The sequence below is a fragment of the Hyperoodon ampullatus genome (assembly GCF_949752795.1).
Source record: "Hyperoodon ampullatus genome assembly, chromosome: 18".
In the NCBI taxonomy this organism is placed as follows: domain Eukaryota; kingdom Metazoa; phylum Chordata; class Mammalia; order Artiodactyla; family Ziphiidae; genus Hyperoodon; species Hyperoodon ampullatus.
Window position 1 is genome coordinate 52,909,765 of NC_136931.1, and position 16,489 is coordinate 52,926,253.

Genomic DNA, 16,489 nt, shown 5'->3' on the forward strand with positions numbered 1-16,489 from the left:
AGCTTCCAAGGACTTGGTGCTAACCCTCCTTCCCAGCTCTGTGATGGGAGAGTGTCTAAGTTGTACTTGATTTTAATTTATGGAGGTGACTGAGCAGCGACACAGGCCAATGCCATTGGAAGAAGAATTTACTACTTACATTTCCCAAGAGGAGGGCCCCACCACACTACGCAGGGCCACATGGGGAAGCACCAGGTTTGCACAGGAGCAGAAGGGGCAAGGGGAGGCCTAGGCCGAAGCCTTTACTGAGGTTTCCGCAGGAAAGGCAGGGCAGGTGGGGAAACACCTTAGGACTGGCCTGCTTGGTTGACGTGCGGGCTCTGGGCTAGAGGGGTGGTCTGTAGTTGTCTGGTACCTGCCCTGAATGATTCAGTGCGGCCTGGTGTGTGAGAGTCAGCTAAAGGGGGTGGCTGGGGTGTGGACTTGGGTTTGTTGGTTTGTATTTTAAAGGTATGTTCAAAGGCAGGCGAGTTGTTTATTATTTCCAGGAATCGGCTAGCCCTGGGAGGGGCGGTCTCTTCCCTGCCAGATGTGAAAACAGCATGAAATATAAAAACACGGTTGACACAGAGGTGGACTTAAAAGGCAGGGAAGTGAGGACACAGCGTGGCCAGGTGAATCGCAGCTTAACACGAAGGTCAGACAGGCTGCAGTGCGGCCTCGGCCACCCACCCTGCGCCTCAGGCAGGCGGCCGCCCCACTTCAGTTTCCTCATCTGGGTGGGTGTGGCAGGGGGGTGAGAATAGTAGGTGAAAGGCCCGGGCAGAGAGGTAGGACACAGACGGTGAGAGGCAGGGCCACGGGAGAGCCCACAGACTGGGTTCGGATCCACTTACTCGCTGCATGTAGCCTCTCTGTGTGAGCCCCAGTCACCGCATCTGGAAAATGGGATAATAACATGACCCAGTGCCCAAGGTTTACGTGAGTTATACGGATGTGAACTCACTGGATTGGGCAGTTGCCATTTGAAGTGCCAGAGTGGTATCTGGTCTTCGTTGTTTTGCCGTTTAATGAATTAAGGCTGCTGACGTTTGTTGAGCTCCTATTCTGTGCTTGAGTGACCGTGCTCAGCGCTCTCAGATGATCCTTACAGCCCTGCTGTGCCCCCAGTACTGATGATCTGCGTCCTGCAGGTGGGCCCTGAGGCTCAGCGAGGCGAAGCCTGAGGCCACGCAGCCATTGTGTGCTAGAGCCTGGTTTTGAATTTGAGCCTAACTCCAGGGTCTGGCCCCTAACCACTTAACTACACTGCCCACCCTGAACACTTAGTAGACGGGGTGCTAGAGCCTGGTTTTGAATTTGAGCCCAACTCCAGGGTCTGGCCCCTAACCACTTAACTACACTGCCCACCCCAAACACTCAGTAGACGGGGGTGAGGAAGCCGTGGGGGGCGGGCGTCATGAGGGGCTTCACTGTTCCTTGTCCCCGTCGGACCGCCTTGCAGAGCGTCCAGCAGAACGGCTCCATCTACATCCACGTCTACTTCACCAAGAGCGGCTTCCACCCAGACCCCAGGCAGAAGGCGCTGTACCGCCGGCTCGCCACGGTCCACATGTCTCGGAGTAAGTCCCTCTCCGTCCTGGGGCCCCTGTGGTGCCACGGGCCTGGACTCCCAGGTCCACGAGGGCAGGCAGGAACCCTGTGCTCAGGGAGGCTGGGGTTGGTGGCCAGGCTCGAACCCTACGTACCCTGCATGCCTCTGGACACCCGTGGGCAGGCAGGAGAGGAATCGGCTTAGAAAGAGCAGGTGGAGAAAGGGACTTCCGAGAAGAGGAAGGGCAAGGCCGGCGTGTGCACAGTACCGGGCCTGGTAGAACAGACACTCGAGAATAGCCTGTGAGAGAAAGATGGCTAGATTAAATGAGCAGAGGGAGACTGGAGGCCCTTTGCCATTAGTTGCATCTGGTGTGCTCTCCGTGACTGCATCTGTGTCGGCCGCTCCTGGAATGGCTGCTGCACAGTGACCGCCCTGGGGGCTCCTGCGGGGCCGTGCGAGGCTCCCAGGCTGCAGGTTTGAATGCATCCTGCATGGCTGCGCTGGGAGCCTCCGCCCCCGCACCTCTGAGTAGGGCCTCCCTTGACGAGGCAAGCTGGTGAGGGCCACGACAGGCCCCGTTCTCACCTCGCTGGCCACCCTCCTGGTGCCCCCCTGAGAATTCTGATTGGGTGAGCAAACCGCAGGACTACCGCTGACCCCAAGAAGCCCTGGGTCAGAACTGTGGCCATTTGGGACTTACGACATGGCCTCATTTTGAAACAGATTCTCTCTGCCCAGGGCATCTTCTTTAAAAAAAAATTTTTTTTAATCTCTTGTTATAAGTACATGGTTTAAAATTCAAGCAATTTAACCAGACAGCGACACTCATCTGTCTCTGCTCTCCCCCTCTCGTGTTCCCCCAGTTTCCACTCCCCGCAGGCAACTGCTTTAGCTGTTTCTGCTACTTAATCTCCAAGGCTCCCAATAATAAGATGATAATGCAATTCCTTGGTTTTTCAGTTTTGACATTATATCTTGACTTCCTACTCTGGAAGAGGAAATCTCAACTCAGGAACATAATTTGATTAGATTCCTATTCAGCATTCAAATGGTTTTGAGTATGTGGCTCTTCTTCCCACCTGAACCATACAGCGTGTGTACTTTATTTTTCCTTTCCTGTCCAACATCTCCCTTTCCATGAGGTTAATCATTGTTGGCATTTTTTTGCCTGCCCTTTGTGTCTTTTGTCCTTGAGTCCACTGTCTCCTGATCGGCAGTTGTGAGACTCTCGCTGCACCTCAGTTTCAGCAGATCTAGAGAACAGACAGCCCCCCCCCCCGAAAGCCCCCCGTTCCCTTCATGTGAATTTTGCGTGTCCCACCTCACTTTGATTCTGCTGCGCCTGAGGACTTGGCTAAGATCCCTCTGGCTGTTTTGTGTGGCGCAGCGACAGATGTACTTTAATTTGCATGGGTTAGGTCTTTTCCTACCTCTTCTGGTATAAAAATAACCCAAAGGATGAGATTTTTTTTTGTGACACTGGATGAAACAAAACTCTAGTGACCGTATGTCAGTACCCAAAGCTGATTTGGAAAAGTCCCCCAGGTGTGCTAGGCGCTGTTCTAAGCAAGTATGTCTGCGGACCGTGCTCTGTAGGGCGTTCCGCCCGGCTGGCTGGCTGGCTGGCTTCCGTGGAGCACATCTGCGAAGATGCGGGCAGAGGCGGGCTGAGGGGGTGTGGCCTGCAGGGGCCATCCCCACGGAGGTGTCCCCGAAAGTCTGGGTTACATGTGCCTGACGCTTCAGAGGTTGCTTTGAATGTGACCCAGGTGGGCGGCTGCTCGCTTGCGTCCCAGTTACACCGATCAGCCATGCTCAATGCCAGCATCTTTTGTGGTTTCGTCTCTGGTGAATGTGATCCGTGTCACTGTGTGGTGAGGTCGTGTTTGTGGTCAGTGTGACAGATGGTGGTGTGGTCTTCAAAATAGAATCTGCAGCCTGTGGACCTGAGAAACCACCAGGATCCCCCAGGCTTGCCTCACACCTGGGCCCCCTTAGGGCAGGGGCTTGAAGGGACACGGAGCTGGCCACCGGCCCACTCCAGGGCACAGGGTGAGAGTGTGGGATCGGAAGAGCCCCCTCCTCCCTTCCCCAAAGGGCCAGTGATCAGCACTGTAGCACAGTACTGTCCCAGAGGGATACAGTGTCTGCCACAGAAGGCATTGGAAGTTTTCTAAGTGGCCACGTTAAAATAAAAAAAAAAAAGGCCGTAAAATGAATGTTAGTAATTTATTGAGGTCAACGTGTTGTCATTTCAGCATGTAATCAGTATAAAAAAATTAACGAGGTATTTTCACTCTTCTTTTTCCTGCACTAAGTTTCAAATTCCAGTGTGTGTTTTGCACTCACAGCACATTTCAGTTTCAACCAGCCACATTGTCAGTGCTCAGGGTATAGTTTAACTCCAAGAAAAGGGGGCTTCTTCCTCCCTACGGAAGCCAGGTCCATCTCATATCATAACCCCATCTGGATGCCACCAAGTTGCAGAATGTTCTCCACCTGAGCCAAAGCCTCTTGCCTCTGGGGCTGGCCGGGCACGGTCCCTCCCTTCCCTGGACAGCCTCTCATGGGTGTGGAAGACAGCAGCTCGGAGCATGTCCCCGGGGAATTTATTCTCCAGGATGCCCACCCTTGGGTGTTTACTGCTTTCCCCTGATGTGGGAGCAAGGTCTCAAATGCGTTAATTGTGATAGAAGTGATGGGATGGGGATGATGTTCTTGGGAACCGACAGAGCGGCTGGCCCCCGGGCTGAAACCCTGAGTCAGTTCCCAGAAGTGGTTTTGAACTTGAGCTCGTCCATAGAATCCAGAAGCCCCTGGTCCTGAGTGGGTGGGAGGGATCTGGGCCCTGTGGCGTGTGTCAGTGTGACATGCAGGGGTGCTCTGCTGGCTGGGCTCTGTAGAGCAGAGAGCCACTTCGCAGTGGTCCTGCCCAGAAGAGGCGAGGCTTTAATCCCCGCTCTCCAGCGGGGGGGACTGAGGCCCAGGGAGGTGATGTAGCTCACCAACGTCCTTCAGTTCATGGGAGACAGAGCCAGGATGTGACCCCAGGGCCCCCGCTCTTGGCCAGCTCCCTCTTCCATTTCCCCATCTCTCCCTAGCACCTGGGGGCAGGATGGAGAAGTCACAGGAGGGACAGGCCATGTGTTGTCCCAGCATAAGAAGGAGCTGAAGAGCTACCCAGACCCGGGTGGAGGCGGGGAGACGGAGCATGACAAGCACCAGCCCTGTCCTCCTGGCGTGTCTTGGCAGGGTTTGGGGCAGGGCAGCAGGGAGCCCGTGGCTGACCTGGCCTCTGCAAGGGGAAGTGAGGTCCACTCCTGCCCGGGGATTCACAGCCCCGAAGTATTTCTCGCGTTGGCGGCTCTGGGCCTTCTCCGGCCCTGTCTCGGCCCACCTGTTTATATTTATCAATGCTGCTGTTCGTCCCTGGGTGGGGGGGATACGGCAGGGCCCAAAACGGGCCCTGCCCCACCTGGGGTTTGCAGACTGGTTGAGGGGACAGACAGCAAACAATTAAACCCGTGGGCAGGTGAACCAGTGGGTCATGATGAACTGTGGTGGAGGAAACAGAAGTGGCAAGGAGCACGCCCGGGCTCCGGAGCCGCCTTCAGTGGAGTGGGCGGAAGGGACATTTAACCAGGGGCTGGAAGCGGGGGAAGGAGCCAGCCGGGAAGACTCCAGCCACGCTGGATCCCTGCTGGGGAGGCGCAGCAGCACGTCTGCAGGCCCAGGGTCGGCGCATTTGAGGAGGATGGGGTGCGCAAGGATGAGAGGTGGCGAGGGCTGAGGTTGGTGGGGCCTGGTGAGCACGTCAGGGGCCCTGCCCGGGGCAGCGGGAGCTGTCTAGGATTCTGAGGCAGTGGGATGACTCGATCAGTTACTTGGATCTTAGGGGCAAGAGTGGCCACTGGGAGGCCAGTGAGGAGGTGACTGCGGTCATCCAGGAGGGGGCGCCGTGGCCGGCCTGGGGTGGGGCTCTGGAGGTGGGAGGCATGTGCCAGAGGGGACATTCACCCGGGGTGGGCTGATGGAACAGACGCATCAAATCCTGGAGGAGGAGACTCCTGGGGCAATTTGGTGGATGCCGGTGTCGCTGTAAAGATGGGGAGCCTGGGGCCGGGGTGAGATTGGAGAAGGCAGTGCGGGCTTTCTGGTTGCCGTTATCGTCGGTTGGCGGGTGGAAGAGTGGGAGCCGGGAACCGGGTGGGCAGAGGCCTGGGTCCTGCGGGTGCCAGCAGGTCTCACACCCACCCCCTTTCCCTGCCTCCTCGCCCTCAGTGATCAACAAATACAAGCGCCGGCGGTTTCAGAAAACCAAGAACCTGTTGACAGGAGAGACGGAAGCTGACCCAGAAATGATCAAGGTAGACACGAGCAGAGCCGTCGAGTTCTGGGGGTGCCGCCCGGCCCGTCCCCAGCCCAGCAGCCAGACCACGGGGGTTGTCTTCTGACACCACCACTGAGCCGCTGGCAGCCAGGGGCTTTCACCTCTCTGAGCCTCAGTTTCCCTCCCTGGAAACTGGGTTAGAACGTAGAGCTAGCTCTCGGAGTGGGGGCGTTGCTGCGAGGTTACAGCTGACCTCCGGCAGTGGCAGGGCGGGTGCTCTGTGCGCTGTACACGCACCCGCTTGGAAGCCTCGCGCCAGCCCTGTTGGGTGGGTCCCGTCACAAGGAGACTTACACGAAGCATCACAGCCAGGAAGTGGCAGGGCTGGGATTCACACCCAAGCAGCCGGACCCCAGAGCCCGGGCTCGGCCCGGCACAGATGAGGTACCCGCTAACGTGGCTCTAGAAGGAATACTCCCGGTTAATCCGGGGACGTTAACCCGTGGTAGCACCAAGAGTCTTCCTCTCTCCACGAGGTGATTCCAGGCGGGAGGGCGGCCCCTGAGTATGGAGGCTGCACGCGGGTCCCACACTTGTGCGGTCATTGAGGCTGCACTTTGCAGCCTGGTGCGCCGTCCCATCCAGATGGGCAGACCTGGGTTTTCTGCTCCGTCAGGTGGCTGGGGGCAGCCAGGGCAGCGGGGTCTAGAGGCTGGCGCGGGGACTGGCCAGGGTGAGCCCTTGGCCAGCGGTCGCTGTGGTGGTTGCTCTTCTGCTGTCGCGACTGTCACGGGAGTCCTCAGGAGGAAGCGAGCAGGTGCCTCTGAGACCCCCCACCCCCCACCCCTGTCTCCCCTCAGAGGGCCGAGGATTACGGGCCCGTGGAGGTGATCTCCCACTGGCACCCCAACATCACCATCAACATTGTGGACGACCACACGCCGTGGGTGAAGGGCAGCGTGCCTCCGCCCCTGGACCAGTGTGAGCCCCCGGCCGCCGTGCGGGCCCCTGACCAGGCCATTGTCTTGTCTCCTGGCCCCACCCCCAGCCGGAGATCTCCGACTAGGTCTCCACCCTCCCAAGCTTCCGGCCCCGCCCCTCTAGACACTCCCCTTTCTCTCCCTCCCACACCCCCTGGTGACCCCAGCCCTGACCACCTTGTGTCCAAACTGGTCACATCCAGCCATGAGCTTTTTTCGGAAAAGGTGCATCCGTTGCCAGCCTTGGAAATTGGGGCAGCATCACTTAGCAACCCAGGTTTCTGACTTCTTTTACTAAAGCCTGAGGAGTGGAGAGCCTCGGGGCAGCCACAGTCTGGAGCTGAGCTGCAGCTGTCCCCTTCAGCCAGGGCCTACCCAGCCCTCCCTAGCCTGCCCTCTCCCTGACTCCTTGGCACAGCCCAGAAATATTCCCTGTGCCCCAGTCTCTGTCCCGGGGGCCCCACTGGGTCCCTGCAAACATCCGAATTTGACACCTTTGTCCTCGGAGGCTGAGGGGTCTCCCCACCCCCGTGGGTGCCTGTGGCCTCTGGTCCGAGCTGAGCGGTAACCCCTGCCCTGTGTGCCTGCAGATGTGAAGTTTGATGCCGTGAGCGGTGACTACTACCCCATCATCTACTTCAACGACTACTGGAACCTGCAAAAGGACTACTACCCCATCAACGAGAGCCTGGCCAGCCTGCCCCTCCGCGTCTCCTTCTGCCCGCTCTCGCTCTGGCGCTGGCAGCTCTACGCCGCCCAGAGCACCAAGTCGCCCTGGAACTTCCTGGGCGACGAGCTGTACGAGCAGTCAGATGAGGAGCAGGACTCGGTGAAGGTGGGGGGGGGGTGGCGGGAGGTTCCCAGCCCCTTCCTGGGCGGCAGGAGGGGAAGGGGAAGTGGGCCAGGCTGCCGGCCTGGGGACTGCGAGCTCGTGCTCCCCTGCCCACAGTTTCACAACCTCCCAGCCACCCTCCCTGCAGTGGGCAGGAAACAGGCACTGGGTCCTCTGGCTCTGGCTGACTCTGGGGGTCCTGCCTCTGAGGCTTCCATGGTCCTTCTTTTTTTTTTTTTTAAATTTATTTACTTATTTTTGGCTGCGTTGGGTCTTCACTGCTTCTCACGGACTTTTTCTAGTTGTAGTGACCGGGGGCTACTCTTCGTTGCGGTGCGCGGCCTCTGTAGTTGTGGCTCACGGGCTCTAGAGCACGGGCTCTAGAGCGCAGGCTCAGTAGTTGTGGCGCACGGGCTTAGTTGCTCCACGGCATGTGGGATCTTCCCGGACCAGGGCTCGAACCCGTGTCCCCTGCATTGGCAGGCAGATTCTTAACCACTGCACCACCAGGGAAGTCCCCATGGTCCTCCTTGTCACGGCTTTTCTGTTTGCAAGGCCCGGCCCTCCAGGTCAGGATCTATCCCTCTCTGCTTCTTGGGCCCCATGTTCTGCCTCCCTGACTTTGGGCTCTGACTCCATGTGTCTGCTCCCTCTCACTGTGTCCTTGAATATCATTCTTCTCTGCCTGTGTCTGTCTTGTTGAGCCTGGTCTGTGCTTGCCTGGGGCTGTCTTTGGTGTTGGGTTTCTGTCCCTGGCGCCGACAGTCCCTTCATCTCTCTCAGTTATTTCTCTGCCTACCCCCATTACTGTCTCCCCATCTCTCCTGTCTCCATCTTTCTCCCTCCCTCTTCTCGCATCCCTTGCCCACCTCTCTGTGCCCATCTGCCCATCTCTGACCTGCTCTCCTCCCGGCCAGCACCACACCCTGCTGGGAAGCCCTGGGGTCAGGTCTGGGGAATATCAGCAGGTTCTTCCGGGGCCCAGAGCAAGGAGAGATGGGTCGGCTGATGAAGGCACTGCAGCGGTCAGCCCCCGGCCCGGGCACGGCAGCGCTCACAGCATCTCCCCCACTCCCACGCCAGGTTGCCCTCCTGGAGACCAACCCCTACCTGCTGGCACTCACCATCATCGTGTCCATTGTCCACAGTGTCTTTGAGTTCCTGGCCTTCAAGAACGGTAAGGGTGGGACCCCGGGCCCTGTGAGAGGCCGTGGGGGACTGGGGACGAGGGGGGGTGTGGTGGGAGGATAGGGCCTGCTCCCTCCCTCTTCCTCTTGGGCCCTCCCCCTACCTGGGGCCTGTCAGCCCCACTCTCCAGAGGCCTGGTGAGCAGCCGCCAGCTCCCAGCCCAGAAACTCCCATCTACCGGGCGTGGCGCTGGGGGAGGGGCTGGGCCTGGTGTTCTGGCAAAGGCCAGGACAGCGCCGCCAGGAAGCAGGGCCGGGGAACTCCAAGGCCGGGAGCAGGGAAGCCCCAGAGCTGCTTCTGCCGCCCTGCCCGGCAGGCTGCCTTTTGGGGAAGACCCGTTGGGTTGAGTGGACGGGGCCCACCTGAGTGGGAAAGTGACAGCCCTGTCCCAGAGGGCCCCGAGGTTCCAAAGGCCAACAGTGGTGATGGCCAGCATTTGAGGGGGACCAGCCACATGCCAGGCCCGGTTGGAGCGCCCTCCAGTGAGCGCATTGAGCCCTGCAGCCACAGCCCCATGAGGAAGCGTCGTTATCCCCAGGATCATAGCAAGGACCCGGAGGCCTGGGGAGGTTGGTTACTTGCCCACAGTCACATGGCTCCCAAGTGGCAAGGCCAGGATTTAGATCCAGGCAGCCTTCCAGCTCCCACCTCATGCTCCAGGCCCTGCTGGCCACTTCTTCCTTCCCTGGAGAACCCCGGTCTGAAGGAGGCCTGCTGCTCTGCAGCTTCTGGAAGTGGCAGTAGTAATGGGTATTATTATTAAGAGGACATTACCATGATTGAGTTACCTTCTGGAAAATTAGGACATCAAAGCCAAACAGTAAGTGGTGCTCCCCCAGTAGGGAGGCGTCTGTTAGCCGTGGTGCGTGGAGCCCTGGCTGTGCCAGGTGGGCGCGTGCTTGCAAACGCTCTTGCTGACTGCAAGCTGGGTCCCCTAGGGTCCCTTTTTTCCTAATGACAGATGAAGGCACAGAGGGGATGGTTACTTGCTCAGGGTCACAGAGCAAGGGCATGGGCCCTGGGCGAGCCCGGCCTTACACCCCGTGCTTGCTGCCTCTCTGGTCTGAGGCAGAGCTCGGATCCACCCACCCCCTCCAGAACCCTGTCTTCAGATGCATTCTTCCCAGTTAGGATTGGGGGGTGGTCCTGTGAGTGTCCCCTTCATATCTCCTCAGGGTCTGATGGTTTGAAGGGAGAGGTGTAAGCCTGCCGGGTGTGCTGGAGCTCTGGAATCAGAGTCAGAGCCGGGGGGGTGGCCAGCACCCGGGTCTCACCCCTGTGTGACCTCGGGCACGGCTTCTCGCCTGGAAGACAGGCATCGTGCTGGGTCGGCCTGCTGTGGCAGCAGGTGTTGGACACACAGTCCAGGCAGAGTCCAGTGGTGCCATTTCCCTCATCTGGCCGATGGGAAGACCAGGGCTGGGAGAGGGGCTGAGCTGGGCCCTGCGGGGGTTGGCGGGGGCCCGGGAGAGTAGTACTGGAAGCAGCTTTGGTTGGATAGCAGAGCCCATGGTCCCTGTGCATGTCCTGAGCGTGTCTGTGGGCCGGTCCCTTTTTCTTTTGGCCACACCTCGTGGCATGCGGGATCTTAGTGCCCTGACCAGGGATTAAACCCACGCCCACTGCAGTGGAAGCGCGGAGTCTTAACCGCTGGACCGCCAGGGAATGTGGGCTGGTTCCTTCACAGGTTCGGGGTGGTGGGCTGGAAGAGGCGGTCTTGAAGTGCATGTCCCAGACCTTCCCACCCAGCGGAGGCGCCACGGCGGACAGCTCAGGTCTGTTGTCACGCAGACCCGGCTTCCATGCAGATTCTGCCAGGTCAGGCTGTGTGGCCTTAGGGATGTGGCACTTAGTGATTGGGGAGCACCGGCACATGGCAGCAGTCACCGCCACCGTCACTGCCAGTCAAGGGACCGACCGCACCCTGGGGGGGCAGGGTGTGTCCAGTGTGAGACTGCAGAGATCCTGCCTGCCTGGGGCTCCGGCTGGCGCCTGTGGAGCAGACTCTCACCGCAAGGGGGAGTAGCGTGCACCCTCCTCCCGTGGCAGACCCAGCGCCGCCCCAGGGGTGTGAGGAGGACGGGGCTTGAGGGAGCTGCGGGTGGGACTTGGGGGCTCCTCACCCTCCTGGCTTCCTCCCCAACTCCTGTGCACAGATATCCAGTTCTGGAACAGCCGGCAGTCCCTGGAGGGCCTGTCCGTGCGCTCCGTCTTCTTTGGCGTCTTCCAGTCTTTCGTGGTCCTCCTCTATATCCTGGACAACGAGACCAACTTCGTGGTCCAGGTCAGCGTCTTCATCGGGGTCCTCATCGACCTCTGGAAGATCACCAAGGTCATGGACGTCCGGGTAAAGCCAGGCTGCCATGCTGTTTCAGAAGCTGCCAGGGGTTGGGAGCGGGGTCGTGCGGCCCAGCCAGACCCTGGAGCTGGCCCCTAGGGGATTCCCAACGCCTGCCACACTCCCAAGACCAAGGGGATTTTCGCACCAGGGGATTTTTCGGGTCACACGTGGGGCAGGGGAACTGGGAACGGTGGGGAAGGGCGGGAGCTGGAACTGGCTTGGGGGACAGGAGCCAGCGTGGCAGCTGACTGCAACCTTCCTCCCTGTCCGCAGCTGGACCGGGAGCACAAGGTGGCAGGACTCTTCCCCCGCCCAACCTTCAAAGACAAGTCAACATACGTTGAGTCTTCGACCAAAGTGTATGACGACGTGAGTGTGTCCCCCACAGTGGGCTCCAGGGAGGGTCTCCAGGTACCCACATGCTCTTGGGGGCCCAGGACACGGGCTAGGATGTCTGCCTGTCGGCTGACAGGCCCATGCTTCATGACTTGCATCATACCCTCTAGTGTCCCCTGCCTGCCACATGTACTTCCTGGCCGAGTCCAGAGTTCCCAGGGTCACCTGGAAATTCCCCCAGGCTGGCCTGCCAGACCAGGTGTGGGTGTGTGAGGGCGGGGAGCAGGGGTGCCAGGTGGGGCCCAAGGAGCTGGGTCCCAGCCCCACCCTGTGCCCCACAGATGGCGTTCCGGTACCTGTCTTGGATCCTCTTCCCACTCCTGGGCTGCTATGCCGTCTACAGCCTCCTGTACCTGGAGCACAAGGGCTGGTACTCCTGGGTGCTCAGCATGCTCTATGGCTTCCTGCTGACCTTCGGTGAGCAGGCCCTCACTGTACGCGGCCCCCGCAGTCAGGGCAGGCGTCCAGCAGCAGTCCTCAGCCCCGTGCTGGGCCGTGCTGGGCCTCAGCAGTGAGCGAGTCAGCCTGGCCCCACCCTCCCGGCACTTGGGGTCCAGTGCGGGAGACAGACCTGTCTCCAGACAGGGACACTTCAGGGTGAGCAGGGGTGGCACGTGGACAGCCTCAGAGAGGTGCCCGGTCCAGTCTGGGGGTCAGGGAGGGCTTCCGGGAAGCCTTGGACAGTGCATTTCAGTCCTCATCCTCAGGGGAACAGACAGAGTAAACAAGCAGACAGATGAGCTACAGCAGGTGATGAGTGCTGTGAGGGGACCAGAGAGAGAGGGCCGTGGAGGCTGGTCAGGTGTCCCTCTCCGAGGAGATGATATGTAAACTGAGGCCTGAAAGGTGCCAAGGAAGGAGCCGTGCAGAGATCTGTCAGAAGGCAGAGCAAGTCCGAAGGCTCTGAGGTAGGATGTGCCTGGGGTGTTGGAAGCAGCACGGGGGCCAGTGTGGCTGGAACAGAGTGAGTGGAGGGACAGAGGCCAGAGATGCAGTCAAAGAGGTGGAGGGTCAGGACGCCCCTTCCTCTGCTCACGGATGTCGCTTCCTCCCCGCCGCAGGCTTCATCACCATGACCCCCCAGCTCTTCATCAACTACAAACTCAAGTCTGTGGCGCACCTGCCCTGGCGCATGCTCACCTACAAGGCCCTCAACACTTTCATTGATGACCTGTTCGCCTTTGTCATCAAGATGCCTGTTATGTACCGGATCGGCTGCCTGCGGGACGGTGAGGCCCGGTGGGCAGGTGGGTGGGCTGGCCGGCAGGCTCCCACCAGAGCTGGGCACGGGCAGGGCCCTGGTCTGAGGGAGGCGCGCCGGCCTCGGCCTGGGGGCTCAGCCCACTCTTTGCAGGACCCCCCGCCCCGAGCCCGACAGTGAGCCGGGTGGGCCCAGCCCCTTCCCCTCACGCTGCCCCCTCACCCCACCCCCAGATGTGGTCTTCTTCATCTACCTCTACCAACGGTGGATCTACCGCGTCGACCCCACGCGGGTGAACGAGTTTGGCATGAGTGGCGAGGCCCCGACAGCAGCAGGGGCCCTCCCGCCGGCCCCCGCCGCCACCGCGACCACCACCACCGCCGCCCGGGAGGAGGCCTCCACACCCCCGCCCACCAGGCCCACCCAGGGGGCCAGCTCTGACAGCGAGCCCCAGGAAGCCCCTCCAAAGCCAGCAGAGGACAAAAAAAGGGATTAGCCGCTCCTGGTGACCCCCACCCCCGCCGCCCCGGCCTCCTCGCCTCCCCTCCTGGTCGCCCCTTCCCTGGACAGATCGGGCCGGGGCCTGGCGTGTGGTGTGGGGGCCAGGGCGCGTCGTTTGTGGAGGCGCCGTCTGTCTGTCTGTCCCTCCGTGTTTCCAGCCATCTCGCCCCGCCAGCCCAACACCATCGGGAATCATGGTGAAGCTGACATGGCACTGCCGAGGGGGTGGGCCAGGCGGGGCAGGGGCCGGGGCCCTCTGTGGGACACCCACGGCCGTCCGTCATCTTGTCCCTCGATCCCCCACCACTCCCTCCTCCCAGACCACCGCCCTTTAACACAGTCTGGATTTAATAAATTCATATGGGTGTTTAACTTAAACTCAACAGAGCCCTCCGTCTTGTGCGTTCCTTCCCCTGCCACCTTGGAGAGCAGGTGGGGGTGTCTCTCCTGAGTCTGGCAGGGAGACCTGTAGGACGCCGGACATGCTAAACTGGGGACAGTGACCCTCTGGGCCAGGCCTCTTTCTCCTCCTTCTCCCCCTCCCAGGAGCCCTCTGAGGGGGCTTCCGTAACCGTCCCCATTTCACAGATTGGGAAGCTGCTCGCCACGACCTCACCACACCAGTGCTCTTAACCACGAGGACCGCCGAGGCGCGGCGCCTCGCCTGAGCCACTGATTATCTCCTGGCTTCACACAGCCCGGCAGGGCAGGAGCGTCTACCCACCACTGATACAGTCCCATTAGCCTGCCTTGTTCAGCAGTCCTGGGACCCTGGCTGCCTGATGTTGCTTCTCTGGGCTTATGAGCTCGTCTCCAGGGGACCCTGGGAGTGAATCCTGGCTCAGAGTGGTGCCCAGCTGTAGCGGCCATAGCTGTTGGGGTGCCATCATCACCCCCAGGGCTGCCTGTGCCAAGGACCCAGCCAGACTCTTAGTATGTGGCGCGTATGCCTTCCCAACAAGCTGGGTATCAGAACTGTTCACCCACTTTATGGATGAGGAGACTGAGGCCCCTGGGTGACCCTGCACTCTGAGGGGTTGGGACCCCACATTCCCAGGTTTTTTTGGGGGGGTTCTCATCAACACTTCCGGGAGAGGAGGCCCGGGGCTGGGAACCAAGCCAGGTTCCCTTGGGCTCCAGTACCACAGTGCCCTGCAGAGCCAGGCAGGGAATCCACGAGGTCCCAGGAGAGTTGTGTGCAGACACCTGTGCACACACTCTGCAGGCTCCATCCCTGAGGCAGCCACAAACCTGCTCCACTCCCTCCCCTGCTGTGCATCAGTACCTGCTGAGCTCATAGAACCAAGCGGGGTGTCGGCTCTCAGGCCACCTAAACTCACTGGCCTACCCCCTGCCCAAATCCTCATCCCACAGTCTTTGGCAGGGCCTGTCAGCTGTACCCCACAATTGCTTGGCATTCTCACCTCTTCACTTGCACTGAGACCACCCGGTCCCGGCTCCTCCTCACACCCTGGGATCCCAACTCGGCCTCCTCCCTGGTCCTCTGCCCCTCCCCTTTACTTTTCATCCAGCACGGGGCCATGTGCGGGATCCTAGTTCCTGGACCAGGAACTAAGTGGAGGTTAGTGCTTCCTGCAGTGGAAGCACAGAATCTGTTTTTTAATTTACCATCTTAACCATCTTTTTTAAATTTATTTTTGGCTGATTTGGGTCTTTGTTGCTGCACGCGGGTCTTCTCTAGTTGCGGCAAGCTTCCTTGCAGTGTGCGGGCTTCTCAGTGTGGTGGCTTCCCTTGTTGCGGAACATGGGCTATAGGCGCACAGGCTTCAGTAGCTGTGGCACACGGGCTTAGTTGCTCCGCGGCATGTGGGATCTTCCTGGACCAGGGATGGAACCCATGTCCCCTGCATTGGCAGGCAGGAGGATTCTTTCTTTTTTTTTTTTTTTTTGTTTTTTTTTTGTGTGTGTGTGTATGTGTGTGGTACGCGGGCCTCTCACTGCTGTGGCCTCTCCCGTTGTGGAGCACAGGCTCCGGACGCGCAGGCTCAGCGGCCATGGCTCACGGGCCCAGCCGCTCTGCGGCATGTGGGATCTTCCCGGACCAGGGCACGAACCCGTGTCCCCTGCATCGGCAGGCGGACTCTCAACCACTGTGCCACCAGGGAAGCCTGGCAGGAGGATTCTTAACCACTGACCAACCAGGGAAGTCCCCAGCAGCCAGAACTTTCTGAAGCACAAACCTGACCCTGCCCCTTCTTTGTTCAGAAACTACCATGGCTCCCCAGTACCCTTGGGAGAAGAGCCCAGGCTGCTAACTGTGGTGAACGATACCTTGGGGGGAGGGGACTTACTAACTCCTACAGCCTCATCTCTCTTGCTCTAACTAGCTGTGACCGCTTACCTCCTGGCACCCTTCCCTAAACAGACACACCTCCAGGCACGCAACTCTTCACCTTGCCCTATGCATCCTCCAGGTTGTAGCTCCATGGTTCCTCCTCCAGGAAACCCTTCCTGACCACCTCCTTTGGGACACTGCCCCCACCCACCAGCTCCCTGGGTTCCCACATCCCAGCCCTGCCCGCTGTGGGTCATCACTACCTGGAAACAGGTCTCTCTCCACTGGACTGAGCCCTGTGAGGACAGAGCCAGAGCTGTCTTGGTCACTGCTGTGTCCACAGCACAAGAGGAGTCGCTCTGGCATCATTTGCTGAGTGCACGTTTGCACAATCCTGACTTTCACAGACACAGGCACACAGCCAGAAGTGTGGACCTTGATGTGGTCTGCATTAAGACATCTGTGGAGAGACTGACATACAGTCAACAAATGTTCCCTGAGCCCCTCCCCTGGACATTGCTTTGAGCTGGGGGTTCTGTGTACACAGCAGGGATCAAGACAGCCCCAGGCCTGCCCTCATGGGGCTCAGAGCCCCACAGAAATCCCGAACGCTGAGGATTTCTTTTTTTTTTTTTTTTTTTTTGCCGTACGCGGGCCTCTCACTGTTGTGGCCTCTCCCATTGCGGAGCACAGGCTCCAGACGTGCAGGCTCAGTGGCCATGGCTCACGGGCCCAGCCACTCCATGGCATGTGGGATCTTCCCGGACTGGGGCACGAACCCGTGTCCCCTGCATCGGCAGGTGGACTCTCAACCACTGCGCCACCAGGGAAGCCCGCTGAGGATTTCTGATGTGTCCTTTCAGCCGTTGACCCAACAAACAGTTGTG

At 59.7% G+C, this 16,489-nt stretch overlaps 1 protein-coding gene across 2 annotated transcripts in view; it reads left to right on the plus strand.

The window, feature by feature from the left end:
- The window catches only part of CLPTM1 (CLPTM1 regulator of GABA type A receptor forward trafficking), a gene marked incomplete at its 5' end in the record, with an annotated part of 29,272 nt that extends 15,594 nt beyond the window's left edge, over positions 1 to 13,678 (plus strand). For both annotated transcript variants that reach the window (XM_079723925.1, XM_079723926.1), the window contains 10 exons: positions 1,445 to 1,562; positions 5,819 to 5,904; positions 6,728 to 6,848; positions 7,438 to 7,682; positions 8,763 to 8,856; positions 11,024 to 11,214; positions 11,482 to 11,577; positions 11,886 to 12,021; positions 12,666 to 12,833; positions 13,039 to 13,678. In XM_079723925.1, coding sequence (XP_079580051.1) covers positions 1,445 to 1,562; positions 5,819 to 5,904; positions 6,728 to 6,848; positions 7,438 to 7,682; positions 8,763 to 8,856; positions 11,024 to 11,214; positions 11,482 to 11,577; positions 11,886 to 12,021; positions 12,666 to 12,833; positions 13,039 to 13,301 — 1,518 coding nt within the window. In that variant the 3' untranslated portion in view covers positions 13,302 to 13,678. The remainder of the gene's footprint in view (positions 1 to 1,444; positions 1,563 to 5,818; positions 5,905 to 6,727; positions 6,849 to 7,437; positions 7,683 to 8,762; positions 8,857 to 11,023; positions 11,215 to 11,481; positions 11,578 to 11,885; positions 12,022 to 12,665; positions 12,834 to 13,038) is intronic.
- Positions 13,679 to 16,489: the final 2,811 nt, after the last annotated feature.